Source organism: Trichinella spiralis (assembly GCF_000181795.1).
Source record: "Trichinella spiralis strain ISS 195 chromosome Unknown Scfld2, whole genome shotgun sequence".
Lineage (NCBI taxonomy): Eukaryota > Metazoa > Nematoda > Enoplea > Trichinellida > Trichinellidae > Trichinella > Trichinella spiralis.
Window position 1 is genome coordinate 7,225,660 of NW_003526941.1, and position 21,471 is coordinate 7,247,130.

The window sequence follows — 21,471 nt, forward strand, 5'->3', positions numbered from 1 at the left end:
AATTTATAACATAAATATTAATTTTATCTTTATGTAAAAGGTATTGCTTTGCTGTAATATGCACAAGAAGTATATGGTCAAATTTTGCTTGAAAATAGATTAAACATTTTATTTCAAAATTGAAATTTTACAAGATAATACACTTTTTAGAAGGATTCATCTTAGACCCAACTGGGCAGTTAAAGATTTCAGAAAACTGTGGATTGTTCATCAACGTGCCGAGGATACGGACAAAATACGGAGGATGTTCGTCTGCCAAGAATGCATAATGAAGTGCATTATCGTTGAATGGTATCAGACAAAACGATTGAGCAAAACTGATGAAAAAGATTTGTTCATCTGAAAACTGTTTCAGCCAAGGTAAGGTTTTATTATCATCAAAATTAGTCGCGTGTTTTCTGTAAGCGTGGAAACTGATGCTCAGGCCTATGTTATCTGCGAAATTTTCATTTTTTGTCATTTCTCCATCTACACAAAACGTTTCCCAACTTTCCGCTGATGTGTAACAAAATTTATTGTACTGCTCAATAAGGCACTGTTGTTGATGATCAAAAAATTTCTCAGAGTAATTATTCTAAAATTATAAATAAGCAATTAGCTCAATAAATAAGTGTAGACTCACTTTGTGAATTCCATTTGAATCGTACATCGTGCCAACTGAATCAAAAGCGTGCCCAATTTCATGAGCAACGATAGTACCGAACGATCCATAATTGACTGCTTTCGGTAAATTGATGTTGAAAAACGGTGGACGAAGATTTGCTCCACCAATTTGAATTCTGTTCTTTGAAATTAAATAAGATGCATCGGTAGATAATGGCGACAATGGAATATCTACAGTTTCTGTCAACGATGACACTAAATTATTCATTTTCCATGTAGTAATTTTAGAATGCATAGTAAAAAAGGGCTCTGATGTGGAGATTTTCAACGGACCATCGATTAACTCTTCATAGTGGTGATCAATCCAAGTTTGATTTAAAATTAATTTCGAATAAGCAATTTGAAATGACAGTTTCTTTATTTTTTCTGCAAGTTCTGCTTTTTTTCTCTTATTTAACCACTTAATTCGATCCACACGTTCCAAATAAGTACCAACAAGTGTGTTTACATATTGTTCGCATTCATTTTTTATTCGATTGATCAAAATATTGTTCGCGTACAAGCTACCGACGATCAAATCTTCAAATTGCAATTATTAAACAAGAAACTATGAATAAAGGTGAAAAATAATTTTACCTAAACCTGACAAATGTTCGCTTAAAATGTAGTTATCACAAAATCTATTTCTGCTAAACGTTTGCTTTTTTTCTTCTTCAAGAATTTTATTATACTTGTCATCAAGGAATTCTATACGATTCAATACTAAAATCCACAATAAATATGCAATTATTGTCGAATTAGGTGTAGATTTTAATATTTTGTCCATATAAATGAAATATCCAGAATTTATGAGGAGAATTTGAAAACTCGAATTGGACAGCGAAGGAATGCGCAGGCCAAGGAAATAATCTGCCCAATTAAATGAGAAATTCATTTTCAGTAAATCTTTAATTTTTAAATCTTTTATAATTGTTGACTTATTGTATGGTGTATTTTTGAATGATGAGCTCACTTTGAATAAGTTAAATTCAAAATCAATAATTGCGGCTAATTTGGAATTGACAAAAATTTCTGGCAAAATTAAGCTCGTGTTCATTGCGTCATTTATCAAATTTTTTAAAATGTTTTTCATCATTGACAAATATGTATTTGCAATAGCTTGTTTTGTTCGTTTTGAAAGAATTGCTGTTGTGTGGAAAAATTTCAAATCAATTTCATTGAATGCTAAACGATTAATTGAGACGTTCTGTTCATCAGGTATAATATCCGGGCTGATCAGATTGGCAATTCCATAACGTCGCCAAATATCTGCAATCGCATATTCAATGTTGATTTTATTTTGTCGGTTTATTTTCCAATCGCGAACAATTTCGTTGAGCAATTGCACGAGCATTTTGGAGCCAAGTTGTGTAATCGCATTTTTGTTCCTGCATGCCATATTCACGGTATTTAATAAGACGGTAGATTTGTTTTTTTCTCTATGCTGTTTAGTGGCAATGTTATTTAAAATTAAATTTGTATTCTTCATCATTTCCCTTTCATTGCTGTTTAAGTTCTTTTTTTTAAAAGTATAAATTTTTGACCAGTTCCCGCAAGCAAATCTAAACGCAAAGGAATAATTAACTGATAAGGTGATGATAAAACGCGTCAACGTTATCCGAGAGTAAATAGAATTGCATAAATCGAGAGCATTGCAGAAAGAATTCTTGTGCAAACCTTACCGATAAAAGTCATCACACGGGTGAACGTTGAAATTCATAAAACTTCTCATGATGAAGCTTATTCTCTTGCATTCATCATTTAAGCACATCTTGCTTTCTTTGTATGCAAAAATTATGTTTTTATAAACAAACAAAATCAAGATTAGGAAAATTCGCTTCATAGAAAGCATGAATAAAAATGCAAATAAATGCAGCAGATTTAATAGTTGTGAAAGAGAATTTAATGAAAAGTTATATTTGAATGGTAAAAACTGGATTAATTATGAAAGAGAACGTACAAATAAATAGTTTGTTTCTTGCTTTCCTCTAGGCTGTTTTGCCGATAGTTTTCTTTGATTTTATGTTTATGGCAAGTTTTTAAAAGCAACCGTTGTCAAATATTATATTTTTATTTATTGCTCATTAAATGAAATATTTGTTACAATGAACTTTGATGCTTTTGCATATGAAATTTTATCAATTTTCCCGTGTTGAAATTCGTCATTATTTATTTTTATTTAATGAGAAGTGTAGCGATCAGACAGGTGATAAGATAAACGAGAAATATAATTCAAATAAATAAGAAATGCATTTATATTTCATTTTTCATTGTATACTTGTTATTCGTCAATGACAAACTTACAGTGAAGGACAATTTTACATTTGTCAGAAGCATCAATTTTGAAAAAATATTGCGAAAGCAAAATAATTGTAAAAATTATTTATTTGGCATGTCATAAATTGAAATTTCCAAATCAACTGTAGCATGCAAAAAATATGTTGACCTTCTAGATTGATTGCACGCATTTTTCTTTTTTACCTTATTTTTGATTTTCTGATAATGCTGATGGAAGGTCATTTGTTAAATTTAAAAAGTTTTAATATTTATATGTGTATTTTTTTTCTAAGAAAATTATAATCCATTATCATTTTGTGTACGATTGCAGCATTTTATAATTGAACATGAAGCACAGGAAGGCTAGCTATTATTTGATAGATGGAGAAGCAAACTTGAGAACTCAAAATTCAACATTCATTTTTTTATTAATTCTGAAAAATAAGGCAAACAAATGTACATCTGAAGAGAAAATTGAACGAACATTTGGGAAAAAAGTACAAGCATTATGCAACGAGTAAAAAGGCCACAAAGAAATGGCACAGCACAATGAAAAGAAATTATACAGACTTTTAATAAAACACACAAAGCAAACCAGCATCGAAAAATCAAAGCAATAACGAATTTCTTTTGCTTAACAGCATTAAGCAGTTGAACAGTATCTAAGATGGTCCAGTGGCGTAGCACCCATAAATCGGTGGCTCATAGGCGTAGTCATAATTTCCAGAAGAATCACCAATTTGTCCCCAATAAGATTTTTGATGTTGCATTTGTTGTTGTCGATTGGGTTCGTTGGGAAATTCCATACAAGATGGTGTTGCATGCATTGTGCTGAAATAAGTCGGTCTTTGAGACTCTGCAATGCAAAACTGATTATTTTCAGATGATGGCTGCATAACAATGCCGCCGAAGTTGGCCGATGGTGGTGACGAATTTTGCATATGCCGTGGATGCGTGCCAGCACCGGGACAAGAGTGGACAGTAACATTTCGACCAAATGTGTTTGTCGTATGTGGCATAACAGCATTGTTGAACGACGTATGCATTTGCATTGCAAACGGTGAGCACGGGTTATTGTTATCATTATTATTATTATTATTATTACCACCATTAGCAGTAGCAGTTGGATTAGTGGTGTTGTTGCTGCTGCTGTTGTTAAATATTGGCATAGAATAAGATGAATTAATTGTTTGACTAATCATGCAACTTTTTGTTGGTAATGGTTGATGACCATAAATGTCTGCTTGACTACGTGATTGTGAGCACTGCATTGCATGTTGATGCTGCAACACGGAGCAAAAAGGTATATGTGAACCTGGAGATGGAGATTCTTGCATCTGTGCCATCGGAGAATCGACTGAAGCATCCGTGCCCGGAGAACTGCCTGATCCAACGCCAGAATCCGTTGGACTGAAGCAAACACCGTCAACTGCACTGTTTGTATTGCTGATTTTTCCATTATTGCCAAACAAAGTTGCACAAGATTGCAAACCGTTATTTTCAACTTTGTAAGTTGTATTATAATTGATTGGTCTGGGACTTCTTTCTTTAACTGATCGACTTCGTTTCGGTAAAGCAGCTTTTGGTTTCGATTTGCGCATCATTGTTGCTGGTATTATCCTTGGCCCTTGGAAACTGTCCATCAAAGATAGCATTCCTACCAATCCTCGCTCTTCAGCTACGTGACGTGGGCGACGATCCATTTGGTCAGCTAATTCTTTGTCAGCACCTATTTCAAGCAAATAACGCACCATTTCTTGCTGATTTTCACGAACAGCAAGAAACAGTGGCGTACGGTCTTTCAAATCTTGAACATTACATTCAGCACCATGCTGTAACAACAATCTCATAAATGGTATATTTCCATTCGAAGCTGCCCAATGTACAGCAGTTAAACCTTAAAATAAGAAGAAATCATAATAAATTATTTGGAATTTACATTTTATGACTTCTGATAAAAAATACCTTGATTGTCAGCACTGAGTACACTAGCGTCATGCCTTAATAGCATATTTCCAATAGTCACATCACAACCGGTACTGATTTTAGCTTCCAACAGAAGTGCAGTACAACCTTCATCATTTTTTTGCTCTAAATCGGTTCTAGCATCGTTGAGAAGAATTTCCACTATTCTACTGTTTCGTGCCATGATCGCGTGGTGCAAAGCGGTGTTGCCTTTGAAATCGCCGATAGTGGGGCTGCTTCCACACTGAAGCATGTGAGATACGGCTTGAACACGTGAAAAACGAACTGCTAACATCAGAGCAGTTTGTTTGTACACTTCCGTTTGGGCGTTCAAATCGGCACCTTCTTCCACTAACTGCTGCAAACACTCCAGTTGTTGTTCTTCGCTTTCGAAAGGCTGGTAAGCGGCTAACATCAACGGTGTTTCGTTGTCTGGTCCAAGAGCGTTCACGTCACCCAAATCTGATGTTCCAGCTTTGCCATTTAAAATAGCCTTATGACGTGCCGACCAGTTTCGAGGTTCTTCAGCAACAGCATCTAACTGTTGCTGCTGCTGTTTATTCGAAAGTGGTAGCATTTCTGAATTTGGTGTTGCAGTTTGTGAGCGTAAATAAGTGCTGTACGTATCTGCTTCAGACCAACGAGTTGTACAATCGTTCGTCGGATTCCAGTCGAGATATTTATTCATTGAATTCAGCTGATGGTGATCAACCGCTGCTGCCAGTGAAGGAGGTGATTTCCAATTGGACTGATATGGATCCGTATCGTAGTACTTTTTCGGCTTTTTCAGAGCCATCAGATGATGTTCGTCAGTTGTATAATTGTTCTGCTCGACAAATTCAGACTTTTTACCCAAGTTTGTTTCAAATTGCAATTTAGCATCTCGAACTTGGTGTTCGTGTTGATCTGAGCCGCCGAAACCGGGAATCCAAACCGGGGCTCGAACACGTTTTCGAAGTAATACGGTGGCCGAAAGAAAGATCAGCGCCGCTGAACACATGAACGTAATCAAAGCGATCATCCAATTTTGTAGTTTTTTATTTTCAGGTGGAGATATTTTCCCATTAGCTGAATAGACATCCCATCCGAGTTCTGATTTCAACGCTTCACGTGCAGTAGCTGCACCAAGAAAATCCGCTACCTAAATTGATCGATCATTAATTAAATCACAACATCAAGAAGAAGAGAGAAAGAAAAAGAAATATTTGTTTACCGTCAATACGTTGGTAAAACATTCTTCACCAGCTTGCTGACTACATGCGGTCACATCAATAACGAGAACAACCAAAGTACCGTGTATAATTGGTGATGGATGTTCATAATCGACACCGGCATCGCGTTTTTGTCTTCTGCTGTTATCATTTTTGTTGTAATCGACTTTCAGTTTTGCATTATAGGTAAAAACAGGTAATGGCTTATTGTTTTTATCTTTCTCAATGCCACTTTTTGAATTCCACCTGTAAATCATGGGTGAACCGTGTTCATCGAGCTTCACTTGTACATTTGCATGAACAAGCTTGCCGACAACCATCAAAAATCGACTCGAATCTTGAGTGAACAGTTTCGGATCGACCGTCAAAATCAGCACCACTTCACCACTCAATGTTTGACGCTTCAGCTTATCGCCGTTTTCAGCCAAACAGTCACCACCGTCGTAATTGCAGCCGGCTGTGTTGCAACCGTGATCACAGTTGCCGTCACCCAAATGCCGTATGCAGTAGCTTTCGAAAACTGGATCGCACTGTTCGTCCATTTTCGAGCAGTCGAAACCGTCGAACAAGCACTGTTCGTTGTTGCAGACCGGATCGCATTTTCCATCTCGAAACACGTGAGCACAGTAATTTCCGTGTTCACAGCGGTCGAATGGCTTCAATCCGGCTGAACAGTCCAGACCGTCGAAGCCACAGGCTACGAAATTGCATTCGGGATTGCAGATGCTGTTGTTGGCTTTCTGCTGGCAGTGGTTTTGCTGACAAGAGTTCGATTCGGTTCGATCGATCTCGTCGAATAGATGTACATCCACGGTTGCCCGATAACCAACTCCGTTGTTGGACAAATGTCGTTGTGCATAATCGTCGACATCTTCTTCTTCTATTCGATTGTCCACCCCGCCCGGAAATGTCGGATCGTACAAGTCGCAGAGATGACCGGCAAATTTTGCCGGACATGAACACTGGAATTGACCGACCAAATTGTGACAAATGCCGCCATTTTTGCAAGGTTTCAATGTGGCACATTCGTCGACCGAGTCGATTTCACAATGCAAGCCGGCCGTACCGGTGGGACAGTGGCACCGATAGCCGAGGCTCGATTCCACATTCGGCACACAAGTTCCACCGTTCAAGCATCTGTTACTGTTGCCACCCTGTTTGCATATTGCCTCTCCATCGTCGAGTATGCTCATTTCACACTGTTGACCGTAGAACCCTGCGGTGCAAACGCATTTTGCCGAATTGTCGTTGCATGATGCACCGTTCTTGCACGGATTGGACGAACAGAACGAGTGTCTGTGTTCGCAGTTGCGACCGCCGAAGCCTGGCTTACACAAACAACTGTAATCGTTGACCAGTTGAACGCAGCTGATCGTTCCTTCGTCGTGACAAGGCGCTGACAAGCATTCATTCACATCCCCTTCACAACGTTGACCAACAAATCCAGGTGGGCATATGCATTCGAAACCACCAACTTTGTCTACACACGTTCCGCCGTGGTGACAAGCGTTGGCGTAGCAATCGTTTTCATTTATTTCACACTCAGAACCACCCGTACCTGAGAAAATGCAAAAACTTAACATTAACTGTTTCGAACAGCACACAAACATGTATAAAAATTAAATACCTGGTGGACAAGAGCAGATGTAACCTTGGATGAGGTCGTAACAGACTCCACCATTGTGACAAGGATTCGGTGAACAGTCGTCAATGTTGACTGCACACGTAGGTCCAGTGTATCCAGGCGCACAAATGCACGCAAAGCTGTTGTTCTGATTGCGACACCTAGCACCATTCTGGCAAGGATTCGACTGACATTCGTCAATATCAACTTCACAATATGAGCCGGTGAAGCCAGCTTGACATAAGCAAACGTGTGAATTTCCACGCTGTTCACAACGACCACCATTGTGGCAGAGTTCTTTCAACGAAACGCGTCGTCGACGAGCCGCCTCTACACAAGAAACCATTTCCACATCACAATGTTTCCCTGTCCAACCGTACGGACATTCGCAACGATATTCATTTCGTTCTTGAATACAATGGCCATCGTTTTTGCAAGGACTACGTGAACACCAGTCGACAAATCGCTGAAAAATAAATTTCATTAAAAAAAGAATTTTTTTTAAAAATCAATTATAAATATATTTTTTCTTTTTCTTCTAGAAACTCACTTCGCAGTGAACTCCGGAAAAACCATGAACACACTGACAAAGATAATGTCCACCATGGTCGATACAGGTACCACCGTTTTGGCAGGGTTCGCTTTCACAAAGATCAGCTTGGTGTTGACAATTACGACCGGAAAATCCTGGCCGACAAAGACAAGTGAAATTGTTCACACCATCGACGCACTGACCGCCGTTCAAGCAAGAACTCGGTGAGCAATCTTCGTCGTTCACTTGACAGTTGGTTCCAGAAAATCCCAAAGGACAAGTGCAAGTATATGAATTGACGTAATCGTGACATGTTCCGCCGTTTAGGCATGGCTTTGAAGCACAATCGTCAATGTCAGTTTCGCACTGGTGACCAGTAAATCCAGCCAAACACTGACAACTGTAATGGTCAATCAGATCAGTACAAAAGCCACCATTCAAGCAAGGCATCGACGCACAGTCGTCGATGTTCTCTTCGCAACGACGACCGCTGAATCCTGGTGGACAGTGACAATTGAATGTGCCGAGCTGATTTTCACACGTTCCGTTGTTGCGACACGGAGGTGGCACTAATTTACACTCGTCAACATCATATTCACACATACGACCATGGAAACCAGCCTTACATTGGCAAACAAAATCCCGATAATTGGAAGTTGGTCTGCATTTCCCGTTGTTCAAGCACATCTTGCCTCGGCAAGGGTCCAAACGATGTTCGCACAGTTTTCCCACAAAACCTGGCGGACAGTGACAACGAAAACCCTGACTCTCGTCGGTACATTTGGCACCGTTCAAGCACGGCTTCAACTGTACGCATTCATCGACATTTTGTTCACAATTTACACCAGTATAACCAGGTCTACAAGCGCACATGTAACCACTGTGCAAGCCACCTCCGCCGGTGATCAAGGCACCAGAATCAGCTTTGTTGTGACACGTCGCACCGTGTCGACAAGGATTCGATGCGCACGCGCTAACTTGCAGCTCACAACGGGTACCAGTGAAACCAGCCGGGCAATGACAGAAAAATTTCCCAAATGGCGTTAATCGACAAGTGGCTCCGTTCAGGCAAGGTTCGTGAAAACAGTCGTCGCGTTCAGTGTCACACCTGAGTCCAGTGAAGCCGGGCGCACAGTCGCATCGGAAACCGTTGACCAAATCCGTGCAACGGCCACCATTCAAGCAAGGTTGCGTAGCGCATTCGTCAACATCAATTTCACAGTTGTTTCCCGTATAGCCGGCAACACATTCACATTTGTAATCATTGACCAAATCTCGACACATACCCCCATGTAGGCAAGGGTTCGACGCACAGTCATTCACATTTTCGTGACAATCTCTACCAAATGTACCATTACGACACTGGCATCTGTACGAGCCGACTGTATTCACACATGTGCCGTTGAACCAGCATGGCTCATCAAGACATTCGTCCACATCGTGATCGCAAAATTGACCTGTCCATCCGGGTTCACATTGACAATGCACGCTAGAATCCAATCGTTGAGGTGTATCAACGCACAATCCGTGTACGCAGGGATTTTTCCGACAGTCGTCTAGTCGACGAGTGCAATTGGTTCCAGTATATCCGGCACGACACAAGCAACGATAGCCGACAGCCAAACTGATGCAGGAACCACCATTTTGACAAGGCTTTTCAGCAAGACATAAATTTCGCTTTTGTTCACAAAATTGACCTTCAAATCCTGGTGGACAAGAACAACGCAGACCACGGTCTCCAGTGGTCGAAGCGACGCATACTCCGTTGTTCAAGCATCGTCCGTTTGGTTGATCAGGATCATCGAGTAGACAATGATTGATGCGAGTTTCACACTGCTTGCCAGTGTAGCCTTTCATGCACAGACAAGTGTAAAATCCAATGTCATCCAAGCAGGAACCACTGTTTTGACAAGGATTCGATTCGCACTCATCAATGTTCGTGTCACAGTTGTCATCAGTCCATCCAGGTGCGCAAAGACATTTAAAAGTACCGGGTAGATTGACACAAGTTGAATTATTTTCGCAGGGGTTTTCCAACGCACATTCATCCACATCTTCAGAACAGTCGTCCCCTTTGAAACCCCTGGGACAGTCACATTTGTACGAACCATCGACACCGTTGGTCGAACATCTCGCTTCTCCATAACATGGATTCGACCGACAACTATCACGAAGCTGACATTTCAGTCCTTAAACAGATAATCCATTTATTCATTAATTCAATTTCAATAATAATGATAAATTTCTTACCTGTGAAACCAACTGGGCATTCACAATAGAAGCTTGCGACCATATCTCGACAAGTGCCACCGTTGTAACAACGAACATCCGCACAGTCGTCCATGTTGGTTTCACAAAATTCACCTTCCCATCCATTGACGCAAACACACTGAAAACTTCCAACTGAATTCAAGCACGTTCCACCGTTGCGACACAGGCCAGGAAATTGTTGACATTCATTCACATCTTCAGTACAATATCTGCCTTTGTAATTGGATGGACAGTCGCAAGTATAGCTCATCACACCATCCACACAACGTCCACCATTTTGGCAAAGATGTTCACCACAGTCATCGATATTAATTTCACAGTTTTTTCCCGTAAATCCTGAAATGACATGACAAAACATGCAAAAATTTTTTCGCGATTACACTTTGACGGTCATTTTCATTACCAGCGGGGCAGCGGCAGATGTAGTCGAAGTTGCCAGTCGGAAAACAATGACCATTATTTTGACACAACGATGGGGAACATGGTACGAATGCTTGGTCGCAATTTTTACCAGTGAATGCTCGATCACATTTACAACTGGAAAGTAATTCAGTCATTTTTTCAGTAATTTCATTCATCAAAAAAAAAGGTTTTTTTTACCTGTAACCACCTATCAAATTGGTACATTCTCCATGACGACAAATTCCAAGCTTGCACTCGTCAACATCTTGCTCGCAGAATCTTCCCGTAAAACCAGATTTACATATACACTTGAAATTCGCATCACCTAACGGTATGCAATGACCACCGTTTTCACATGGATTAACAGCGCATGTGTCAACATGTTCGCAGTGATAACCTGAAAATCCATATTTCAGACATTTCGTATGAAAGAGAAAAATACAAGCAAAGCAAAGTACAAACCAAGGTAGCCAAAATCGCATTCACAATGATACGACTGCAGTGTATTCAGTGTACATTTGCCATGTTTGCAAGGAGATGAATCGCAAGCGTTTGGCAGTTGCACTTCGCAGAGTGATGCAGTGAAACCTACAGTAGCAACAGGTAAGAAACACATATGAAACTATGTTTAACATAATATAATATAATCAATTAACAAAGTTTTGTGCAAACTTAAAGTCACATGTATTTTTTTCTGCTTAAAATCCTTCAAAATAAAAAAGGAAATAAGGTTAGATTTGTAATAAAAAACGCACCAGTAAGTTATAATTACATTTCAAATGCCCATTTCATGATGAAGCCCAGTTTATAACAGCTTTGAAAAGTTGTTAATTTCTTTTTTTCGGAGTACTTCAAATATTAGGTTTTTTCTTTTTATTGCGAAATCGGAAAGATATTACGGGTGAATGATAATTTTTCAATAAAGTTTTACAACACTGACCGACATAATTGTCATTTGACCAAATCGATCACCTTTCCGCTTTCAGATAACCACCATTTATTTGTCATATTATAAAAGGATAGAAATTATAATTAAAATAAAAGCTGAAAAAATAATAAAAAGGAATTTATTGTTAGAAAATATAAAATAATTAAAAGTTATAAAAAAATTAATAAATAAATCACAATAATAATAATATTCAATCATAATAATGTCAAATAGAATGCAGATCAACATGACAGTAATGATTTGGAAATGTCCTACTATTCGGCTCATAAAATACTGTATTATTACTGAAAGTTGTTCGAAAAATAAGGCTAAATTGATAATATTTATTTGTTATATCTAGATAGATATGAATTTTCATTGTTTTATAAGAATTTTTATAAGACAAGTTAGTTGCATGAAAATCATCGAATCAAATGGGATCCGGTCTGAGAAAGGAAAACAAGTAAAGCCAGCGTGATATGCAGGCTACAGTTTACTGGTTTTTCGAGCTTCTAAAATTAATCAAACGTTCGGAAAAATAGTCCCGTAGGTCGAGGCCGTCAATTTTCAAGGGCAACGAGGCTCAATTTCACACGGCTATCAGAGGCCACAAAAATTGGGACGACGTTGACCTGTACAAGGGGGAAAATTGCCGGTTGAACCAAAAAGCTTTGCCCAGTTAAGTTAAGTTTAGCAGCTGCGACCAACCCCAAAATACAAAACAGCCAACTGTAAACGGGGAATGGAGGGGACAGGGGGGACAGAGAGGGGTAGAGAAATGAAAAATACAGCCGGAGATAGAGAGGAGGGGGCAGGCTGTTGCAAATCGCAGCCGACACAGAATGGATCCAGTCGGGCATGCGTCCTTGGACAGTACGATGACCACTTGACACGCTTTTCCGGGATGAGTCAAATCCGCCCAGTTGGACCAAAATTGGGGGCCAGTGGCAAATGGTGGATAAAGGTTTTGCTTTGCACCGTGTGCATCGGTAGCGGTTCTTTAATAATAAAGCAGACTCGACAAAAAAGGTCACGACGGTATGACAATCCATTGTCTGCGTCGTTCTACATGAACAGGTGTTGGCCGAAAGCCACGCGGTCACTGATCATTTCAGATGACCAATGGTAAAAGATTCCTCCAATTGTCCAAAATCAACACAGACGTTGTTCGACGACAAACAACAATACGCGGTCAAAACTTCTCTCAACTAACAACTGATCTACCCCTACTAGCTTAACCGCTATCATCTATGCAATCCACCTCGCAGAAAAAGTTCAACTACTCTTAGACCACACAGAGATAGATGTAAGCAAGGAAAAAAAACATACATACATACATATATACGAATATAATTCTCGTTAGAAGAAAACAGCAACACACAATCATACAAAAGTTAAATAAATAAAATAAAATAGAATAAAAACTTACCAAGCGGACAGGAACAGTTAACCAATACACCGTTTGTATCGTCAATTTCAAAACGACATAGGCCATTGTTCATGCATGGATTTGGTTTACACGGATCCGGATGATCACAGTATCGACCAAAATAACCAGGGATACATCTGGAGCAAAGAAAGAAGGTAAAATTATTTTATTACGTTTCATTTAACATTTCAATATTCAACAATTTTCAATACAACAAATAACATTAACTATATACATGTATATATATTAAGATTGGGATGAGCTAATTTTCTGTTAAATAAAATTTATCATGCGTACACATAATGTAAATACAATAAATATGTAATTGAGTGAATGTTTGTTTAAAACACGCTTTTCTTAAAATCTGTCAACTGTTATGGTGGTGGTGAATGTTGCAGAAAAATGTCATCTGTAAGTGAAATTAAGAACTTCTGCGTCATGATCAATTTTGCAAAATTGAACACAGCTTGGATGGAACGTCTGCAAAATTGGCACTGCATCTTGCCTGTCCTCGTAACCTCTGCTCTGGACGACCTTCGAGGAAAAATTGTTTAAGAACAGACAAACAAGCGAATCGCCTGCCGCTTTTCTGACCTTCAATTTTTGTATCTATTCAGATAAGACGCTCTTTTCCCACGCCCCGTTGGTAATAATTAAAAGGAAAAATAAAACAAAACAACAAAAAATTTTAAACACAAACAACTTAAGATATATTTTAATTTTGTAAATCATCATCATTTATATACTTTTTTTGTTGTAAATATTCAAGATAAACAAACTTTACATTTCCATCCGAACATTGCATACCATCAATACTGATAAAAGTACAAGAATTACTGTAGGTGGTGGAGTTTTTTCTAACCGTTCAACTTTTTTTCTACCTGAACACCAACGATTGTAAATAGCACTGAGCAATTGTGCCCAAATTGAAAGAAAAACCATGGTATATATACATATATTGAAAGATGTTGCAAATTAGCTTTTGTTGAAGAAAAGCTTTTCATGTATCAAATGACAATAGTGTTTCTAACAGAACGCAGCAAGCAAATTTTGCAAAATGTTTGAAAGAAAAAAACCCCTCAGAGAGATTCACATAACTGAAATTTCATTTATTAATAATAATAATAATAATAAATTTCTCAATTTTATCTGTTCAATAATCGAACATGTCAATCAGTATATTGTCGAGTGAAAATCTGCTTTCAAAAGACATTCATATTGTGATATTGAAATTGTTTTTCTCAATATCAAAAATTTTCCATTCAAAATGTTAATCTTTTTTGTTTTCTTTTTTTGTCGTGTCTGATAAGATAGAAGTTTCAAGAAAAGAAAAGCTACTGAACTGTTTCTCACGACCTCTTCTATTTTCCTTTTATAAATAGAAAAAAAACAAGAACTGCGCACTGAAGCATAACCGTTATTTAAATAATGCAGCAGTATAACAGCAGCAGAAGTTTGTGACGCACCACACTTGCTGTCAGCAAGCACAAGCTCCTCACGTTGAACAGGACAAAACGTTGGTGAAACATCATCTTCACCACCGCCAGACCCCAATAATACAGCCCCAGAATGCCAGCAGATGTTCAGACATTCACCTGCACGCTGAATAATTAATTGCTAGCTCGACCTGACTGTTACTTAATTATCTTTTATCTTTTTCCCTTTTTTAATGCATACATATTCATGCATACGGTAAATACTATAGCTTGACCTCAGACTGTACAGGAAGTAAAACAAATACCAAAAAAAATTAAAAAACTTTAAACAGTTAATTTCAATGAAGCAGAATAGGTGGAGTGAAGAGAAAAAAAGCAAATAATAAAAAAAAATTAAACTTACTCGCATTCGGCAAAGCCATCATTGCCAATAGCACACCTTCCTCCATTTTGACAAGGACTTGGCAAACAACTTGAATCTTAGAAAAGAAGAAGAAGAAAATAGATACAAATAAATAAATAAATAAATAAATAAATACAAATAAAGAACTTACAACTCTGCATGGTAGTGAATACTGGATAAGTAAGGCTACTCGGTTGGCAGAGTACCAACATCGACGCCGCCACGATTATCGTCGGAATCAAACGACGACGTTGTACTAACGTGTTCATGATTTGAAAATTCACTGCTTCACAAGAGAACACCTTTTAAGATTTGATATATCTGGTCTGAGCTTGATTTTCTCCACTTTATGCTTTTGCAAAAGCAAAAGTAAGCATCAAAAGAGAACAACAATAATCACAGCGATGATGATGATGGTATGAAAATTGGCAATTTCTTCTCCTTTTATTTTATTTTCACTTCTACTCCAACTCTGCCTTATTGTCGCCGTTGGCTACAGATCTTGCCAAACGCAACCGATGGAATGACACGTTGAAGTCGACAATGATTACAATCCAGGTCGCTGCTTTCTAAAGACAGCTGCTGTGCTCAGTACAGATGACGCGACAATCGTCACTTTTTCTCTTGACCAATCAAAAATGTCCAAAAGTTATACTAACGCCACCTGGTGATTAAATTATTTTCTCCGAGAAAGTTGAATATATTTATTTCTTCATAAATTTTTCAAATATTCTTCTTTTACAACAACTGTATATAGAAACAGATATAGAATTCAACGATTATAACAGCTACCATTCTAACGAGGTCGTCAGTTGTTAATTTTCCATCCAACTCTTATGTGAAACGTCAAAATCCAAGGTCGAACAATTTGCAACTATACCATCGAAAGCACATTAATTTAGCTGAGAGAAGCGTTTTGCCAGGGTTGATCTGACAAAGCTAACCACCTGTTGTTGTTGTTGTCGATGTTGCTTTTTTCAAACGATTATCGTCGTCGAGGCCGTTAGCTTTTTTCTATCAAGAATACTTGAAATCTAAAATGACAAGATAAAAAGCATTATTTGATTAGTAAATGAATAAAAATAAAACCCAATAATGATAATAATAAGCTTGTGCATATTTTTGAAAGTGTGAAAAATGCTTTAACCTAATGTACCACTTCAAGCTGAACACTGATGCTAGGTTCTGTTGACTGTGGTGAAAAGTAATGCAGAGGGCAAACAAAAATGGCCGTCCGCTAATAAACGACTTTTATGACAGTTCCTCCATCGGTTTGATTGTTGTTGGTGATTCATGCTTGCCACTCACGCGTTCTTAACGCTTGCTTAGTCGGTGATCTTTGAAGTAAGTTTATTGCTAATGTCAGTTAAAAGAAAAAAATTTTTGATTATATGATAATAATCTTTTTATTTCATCATTATCCCTTTTTATTTCAATCAATTGTTTTGTATGAATGATGTTGACAAATGAGATTTCAGTTCTTCATTTTATGCTTTTGATTTCGTTTGACACATTTGATCAACGCTTTTATTAAGCTGCACATTGGCTGAAGCTAGAAGTTTGCAGCTTGCTTGGAATTGTCACAATTTTGTAATAATTAATCATTCAGCATAATTCATCTCTTTTTCACTTATTGAAAATTTATTTCAAAAAAAAAGATTTAATTTTATGTTGCAATTGTCGGGATGTTTTTGATTTTGTTCTTCAATATCACCAGTTGTTGTTTGTCTTCTTTGGGAACGTGGGAAAATGGAAATTTGATGCAATCTTCAATTGTGCTTATGCTTTTTTGTCTACTAACTCTTCTTTATCAATCTTTTTAATCTCGAATAGTCAAGTTTACAAAACTAGAAATAACCAATATCAATCAGTAAGTATAGTTTCTCACGATCTTAAAAACCAAAAACACCAGAAGAAAACAAAAAACAAAAATGGGCTAAGCATCTTTTGATAAATGTGTACGTTATTATTTATTTTTTTATTCAAAAACATCTATTCACATATAGATTGAAATTTTTTCCAAGTGAAATTTAACAGCATATTTAAGTGTAAAATTATTATTATTATTATTATTATGATATTTTTTATAGCTTTCAGTTTTTATTATCCGTAAATTTGCACGATAAACGATCTAACAAACTAGGCGTGGGATAAACGCTGTTTTTGATTATCGCAAAAATAAAAGTGAACAACATCAGTCAGTGGTGCCGAGTAATTTCAGCTTTTTCTTGTCAGATCGTCGGTTGTGAAGCGCAGCTGTTGTCCGGCCAAGATTGTGATCTGAAGTTAATTGAAATTTTCATAAACAGATACCAGCCCATGGCAGTTTTCTTTCCTGTTTTCACCACCGTCACGGCACTAGCAACAAGCATTCCAAATGTGCAAGCCATGCAATGTGTTGATTGCCAACCGACCAATTGACTGTCATCTGTGTGTTGCCTGCCTGCCGGCATCATCCATCACAATTTTGAACTTCCCATTAATAGGTGAAAAATTTTCCAATGAAAACCATCCATCCATCCACATCCAACTGAAAAGCATCCATATCTTGATTATTTTCAGTTCGATAATTAAATACAAGTTGCTAGTCAACAACTGTGCAAGTTTATTCATTTCCCAACTTAAATATTTGTTCATTTTAATATATTTTTTTCAATTCAGTTATAATATACTTCTCTTAGCCTTGCAAGCAACAGCACAAGTTAATTCAATACCATTGGAAAATGATCCTCTAAAATTCCAAAAACAGCTATTTTTTTAAATATTTGAATTTTCTTAATTTGTTTAGTTTTTATTCTCAACATTCAAAGATACAATGTGTTCAGATTTAAGCGTGCACGCTTCTGATGAATTTTATTAATTAAATCCGGAAGAAAGCTTCGGCTAACATCTTGCCTCTAGTTTTTTCTTTCACTTTTTGAAAATAATTTCACATATGGAAATCATTTTTCAATTACTGGATCCAATCGCGAATAATGTTTATGTATAAGGTTCTTTACGTTAAAATGCGGTGCTGAAGTAATTAAGCTTCGCAACTGAAACCGATTCCAACAAGTTGAAAGTAAATTTTATTCTTTAATTACACATACAACCACACCTATATATATAAGTTATAAACAATTTTGAATTTACTTTTATGAACCTTTTTTAAAATAAGTCCTACTTATTCCTAATCATCTACAGTATTTTGATTTGCATATTTTTTTGCACAGTTACTTACCGTTGTTATGATGATCGCGCATTTCGAGGCAACATCGAAGCAGTCGACGATTCGTAATTTCGACAGCATCCATTTTCTTCTCTACGAAGGTATATTTATTTATTTTAGTTTGAAATTTGCTTGATATAACGTAGAAATTGTTCAAATAGAAATCAAAACGGCAGTTAGCCATTTTTCAAATGTATGTAAAAATGCTTTTTATGGTTGTTTTTCTTCCCTTTTGGTTTAGTAATTTTGTTTTTTCTTCAACGGAATTTTTTTAAAAATCAAATGTAAATTCGCTTCTAATAACGTTAGTTAATTTCAATTATTAATTATTACAATGGAAATTCAGTTTTTATTTGGAGCAAACATAACATCAAGTAACAGATAGAAATAGAAATTAAATCTTCTTAATTAACATTGCCGACGCTCCACCACCACCGTAGCAAATCGCTGCTATGCCGTATTCGTTCGGTTTCAACGAATGTACTAAATGCGTTAGAATCCGCGCACCTGACATTCTAAAATATTCCATTTATGTGTATTTTCCAAAATATCCATTTTTTCATATTAATCTTTAAAATTATAACTCACCCAAGAGGATGACCAATCGAAACTGCCCCACCGTGTATATTCACTTTGGATTTTTCAAGCTGCAACAACTTCATATTAGCCAACGCGACCACGGAGAATGCCTCATTAATTTCCCAAAGTGCAATATCTTCCTTTTTCATACCAGATATTTTCAAAACCTGTTTTAAAAAACGCGAAACAAATAAAAAATCTGATTTAAAGCACTATTCATAAAAATTAAGAAATTTTTAAATTTTGCATATTTTATATTTATGTAAACAAGTCTTTTATGCGTGATAGAAAACCTTCTCAATCGCAGCAACAGGAGCGATAGGAAAATCAATCGGCGCCGTTGCAACTTCAGCGAAACAAATAATTTCCGCTTTCGGCTTTGCAGAATATTTTTCAATTCCAACAGCATTCATTAAAACCAGTGCACAAGCACCATCATTCAGAGTGCTGGCGTTTGCTGCTGTAATTGTTCCTGTTCCTCCATCTGTGTGGAAAAAGAATACTTTAATATTTTTTATGAATTTTGAAACAAAAAATTTTTTTTTAATAAACCTTTATTAAACACCGGTTTCAAAGAAGCAAACCGAGAAAAATCACATTTTCTATATTCTTCATCCTCAGAAACAATTTTCACATTGTCGCGTTGCTTTACCGTCACTGGTACAACTTCGTCATTGAAAACTCCCCTCTTCCAGGCTGAGGCACTGCGTTCATAACTCAGCTTGGCATATTCGTCCTGCGCTTCTCTGGATATGCATTGTTCCTTTGCAGTTTTCTCGGCACAGCTTCCCTGTTAATTTTCGCCAAACAAATTAAGATAATTATTTCACATTTTATAAATAAATCTATAAATATAAAGTTATAAAATCTGCTCTTTCCCCTGCATTGTTTCGCTTGTTCTATTAATATGCTAAGCCAAAATTACCATCATCGATTAATAACCGGGCAGATTAAACAGGAAAAAGTTTTCAAATGCATTCGCTTAATATTTATCACTTCGTAGGTATGAAAATATTACTTACCATATGAATTTGGTTGTAGACATCCCACAGACCATCGTAAACAATTCCATCCTAGAACATTAAATGGCAAATAAATTAATAAATTAAATACAAAAAAAAGATTTACTTTAATTGCAGTACCGCCATAGGGAATTTCAGTTCGTGGCAAGTAAAATGGTACGTTAGACATGCTTTCCATTCCACCAGCAACAATTGTTTCGCTGTGGTTACACATTAAATTTTGAGCAGCTATCATGGCTGCTTTAAGTCCTGATGCGCAAACGTTGTTTACTGTTGTAGCTGGAATACTGTTAGGCAGCCCTTGAAAAAAGATCTATTATTAATTATAGTTTATAAACGTAGTTACGGGTCGTACCAGCTCCGATTAAGGCTTGCCGCGCTGGAGCTTGGCCGCTGTATGCTTGCAAAACATTGCCCATGTATACTTCTTCTATTATCTGTGGTGATATATCTAGAAAATTACAATAGATTTTTTTGAAAATATTAATTATTGTGAATACTTTAAAAAAATATTCAAACAAACCTGCTTGATCAACTGCAGCTTTTATGGCTATTGAACCAAGTTCTGGAGCTTTCATTGAAGCAAAAGCTGAACGAAAAGAGCCAATAGGAGTACGGCAAGCAGACAGAATATATACTTTCTGTAAAAATATGAAGATGATAACAAAACCCCCTGCTTTTTTACATTGCATTATTTCTTACTTGTAGATCACCTGACATGAATCGTTTCGATGAGGATACCAATTCAACCTTCGAATTAAAAAAGGAAACAACTTTAAAAAGGTTCATAATTATCACTGTAATAAGAACGTAATACAATAAAATAATTTATTATCGATTTCTTGACATTCATGCACCATTATAACAGCTAACATAAAACGGATAAGTATTAATCATTGATTCTAATTTAGAAGCTGAAAATTGTGTAGCATTGTACTGAAATATATATTAATCAGATGAAGGTGAGATTAATGTTTGCACTTAAACAAAATAAGTACCACCTTTAGAAATGTGTATGTTGATTTTCAGGTACAAATAGAATCCTGTGATGAGTAATAAATGTAATAGAAGTTTTCAAAAACTTTGAAAGATGGTGAAATTTTCATTAACGTACACAAGTTAATAAAAGTAAAAGCTTTGTGATCATATATATGTACTTCAGATTTTTCGGAATTAAGATTTAGTACTTATTAATGGATAACAGTTGAAGTACAGTAATTGTTTAATTTGAACTTTATTTTCAATTTACAGTATAGTAAATGAAGTTGGACTATATTGGTATATTCTTCATTACGGTTTACAAATGAAATAAAAATAAAGTTACCATATTAATCACAGTAAATATTTTCGATTATAAATGAAATCTCTGTTATAATAAGGTACACCTTTTGCATTTATAAATGTGAATTTGAATTGCATATTGTTAGTTATTTAACGTTTTCTTTTGTATCGTTAAAAATGTTGGTCAATAATATGTTGCTGTATTAAAAAAATTTTTAATTTGAAATTTTAATCATATATATATTTAATCGTATTTTTAAA

The 21,471-nt window shown here is 36.6% G+C and overlaps 5 protein-coding genes across 5 annotated transcripts; 1 reads left to right on the plus strand and 4 right to left on the minus strand.

Annotated features, from left to right (window-relative positions):
* Positions 1 to 127: 127 nt before the first annotated feature.
* On the minus strand, positions 128 to 2,413 carry Tsp_06169 (peptidase family M13). Its single transcript, XM_003380443.1, has 4 exons — positions 2,325 to 2,413; positions 1,240 to 2,204; positions 623 to 1,182; positions 128 to 574 (listed from the first exon to the last, which is right to left on the minus strand). The coding sequence occupies exons 1-4, from the start codon at positions 2,411 to 2,413 to the stop codon at positions 128 to 130; spliced, it is 2,061 nt and encodes a 686-aa protein (XP_003380491.1).
* Positions 2,414 to 3,581: 1,168 nt separating this feature from the next.
* Tsp_06168 (putative calcium binding EGF domain protein) lies at positions 3,582 to 13,347 on the minus strand. Its single transcript, XM_003380444.1, has 11 exons — positions 13,282 to 13,347; positions 11,387 to 11,546; positions 11,123 to 11,321; positions 10,926 to 11,059; positions 10,502 to 10,858; positions 8,270 to 10,440; positions 7,723 to 8,185; positions 6,098 to 7,653; positions 4,885 to 6,025; positions 4,028 to 4,816; positions 3,582 to 3,775 (listed from the first exon to the last, which is right to left on the minus strand). The coding sequence occupies exons 1-11, from the start codon at positions 13,345 to 13,347 to the stop codon at positions 3,582 to 3,584; spliced, it is 7,230 nt and encodes a 2,409-aa protein (XP_003380492.1).
* Positions 13,348 to 14,370: 1,023 nt separating this feature from the next.
* Tsp_06167 (putative protein jagged-1b) lies at positions 14,371 to 15,389 on the minus strand. The gene is made up of 5 exons (XM_003380445.1): positions 15,275 to 15,389; positions 15,121 to 15,196; positions 14,959 to 14,998; positions 14,673 to 14,883; positions 14,371 to 14,378 (listed from the first exon to the last, which is right to left on the minus strand). The coding sequence occupies exons 1-5, from the start codon at positions 15,387 to 15,389 to the stop codon at positions 14,371 to 14,373; spliced, it is 450 nt and encodes a 149-aa protein (XP_003380493.1).
* Positions 15,390 to 16,327: 938 nt separating this feature from the next.
* On the plus strand, positions 16,328 to 17,541 carry Tsp_06166 (Ras-related protein Rab-1A). The gene is made up of 3 exons (XM_003380446.1): positions 16,328 to 16,430; positions 17,306 to 17,405; positions 17,430 to 17,541. Exons 1-3 carry the CDS (start codon positions 16,328 to 16,330, stop codon positions 17,539 to 17,541), a joined length of 315 nt encoding a protein of 104 aa, XP_003380494.1.
* Positions 17,542 to 18,722: 1,181 nt separating this feature from the next.
* Tsp_06165 (acetyl-CoA acetyltransferase) lies at positions 18,723 to 20,621 on the minus strand. The gene is made up of 8 exons (XM_003380447.1): positions 20,453 to 20,621; positions 20,285 to 20,380; positions 20,036 to 20,229; positions 19,930 to 19,980; positions 19,460 to 19,697; positions 19,201 to 19,391; positions 18,917 to 19,074; positions 18,723 to 18,843 (listed from the first exon to the last, which is right to left on the minus strand). Exons 1-8 carry the CDS (start codon positions 20,619 to 20,621, stop codon positions 18,723 to 18,725), a joined length of 1,218 nt encoding a protein of 405 aa, XP_003380495.1.
* Positions 20,622 to 21,471: the final 850 nt, after the last annotated feature.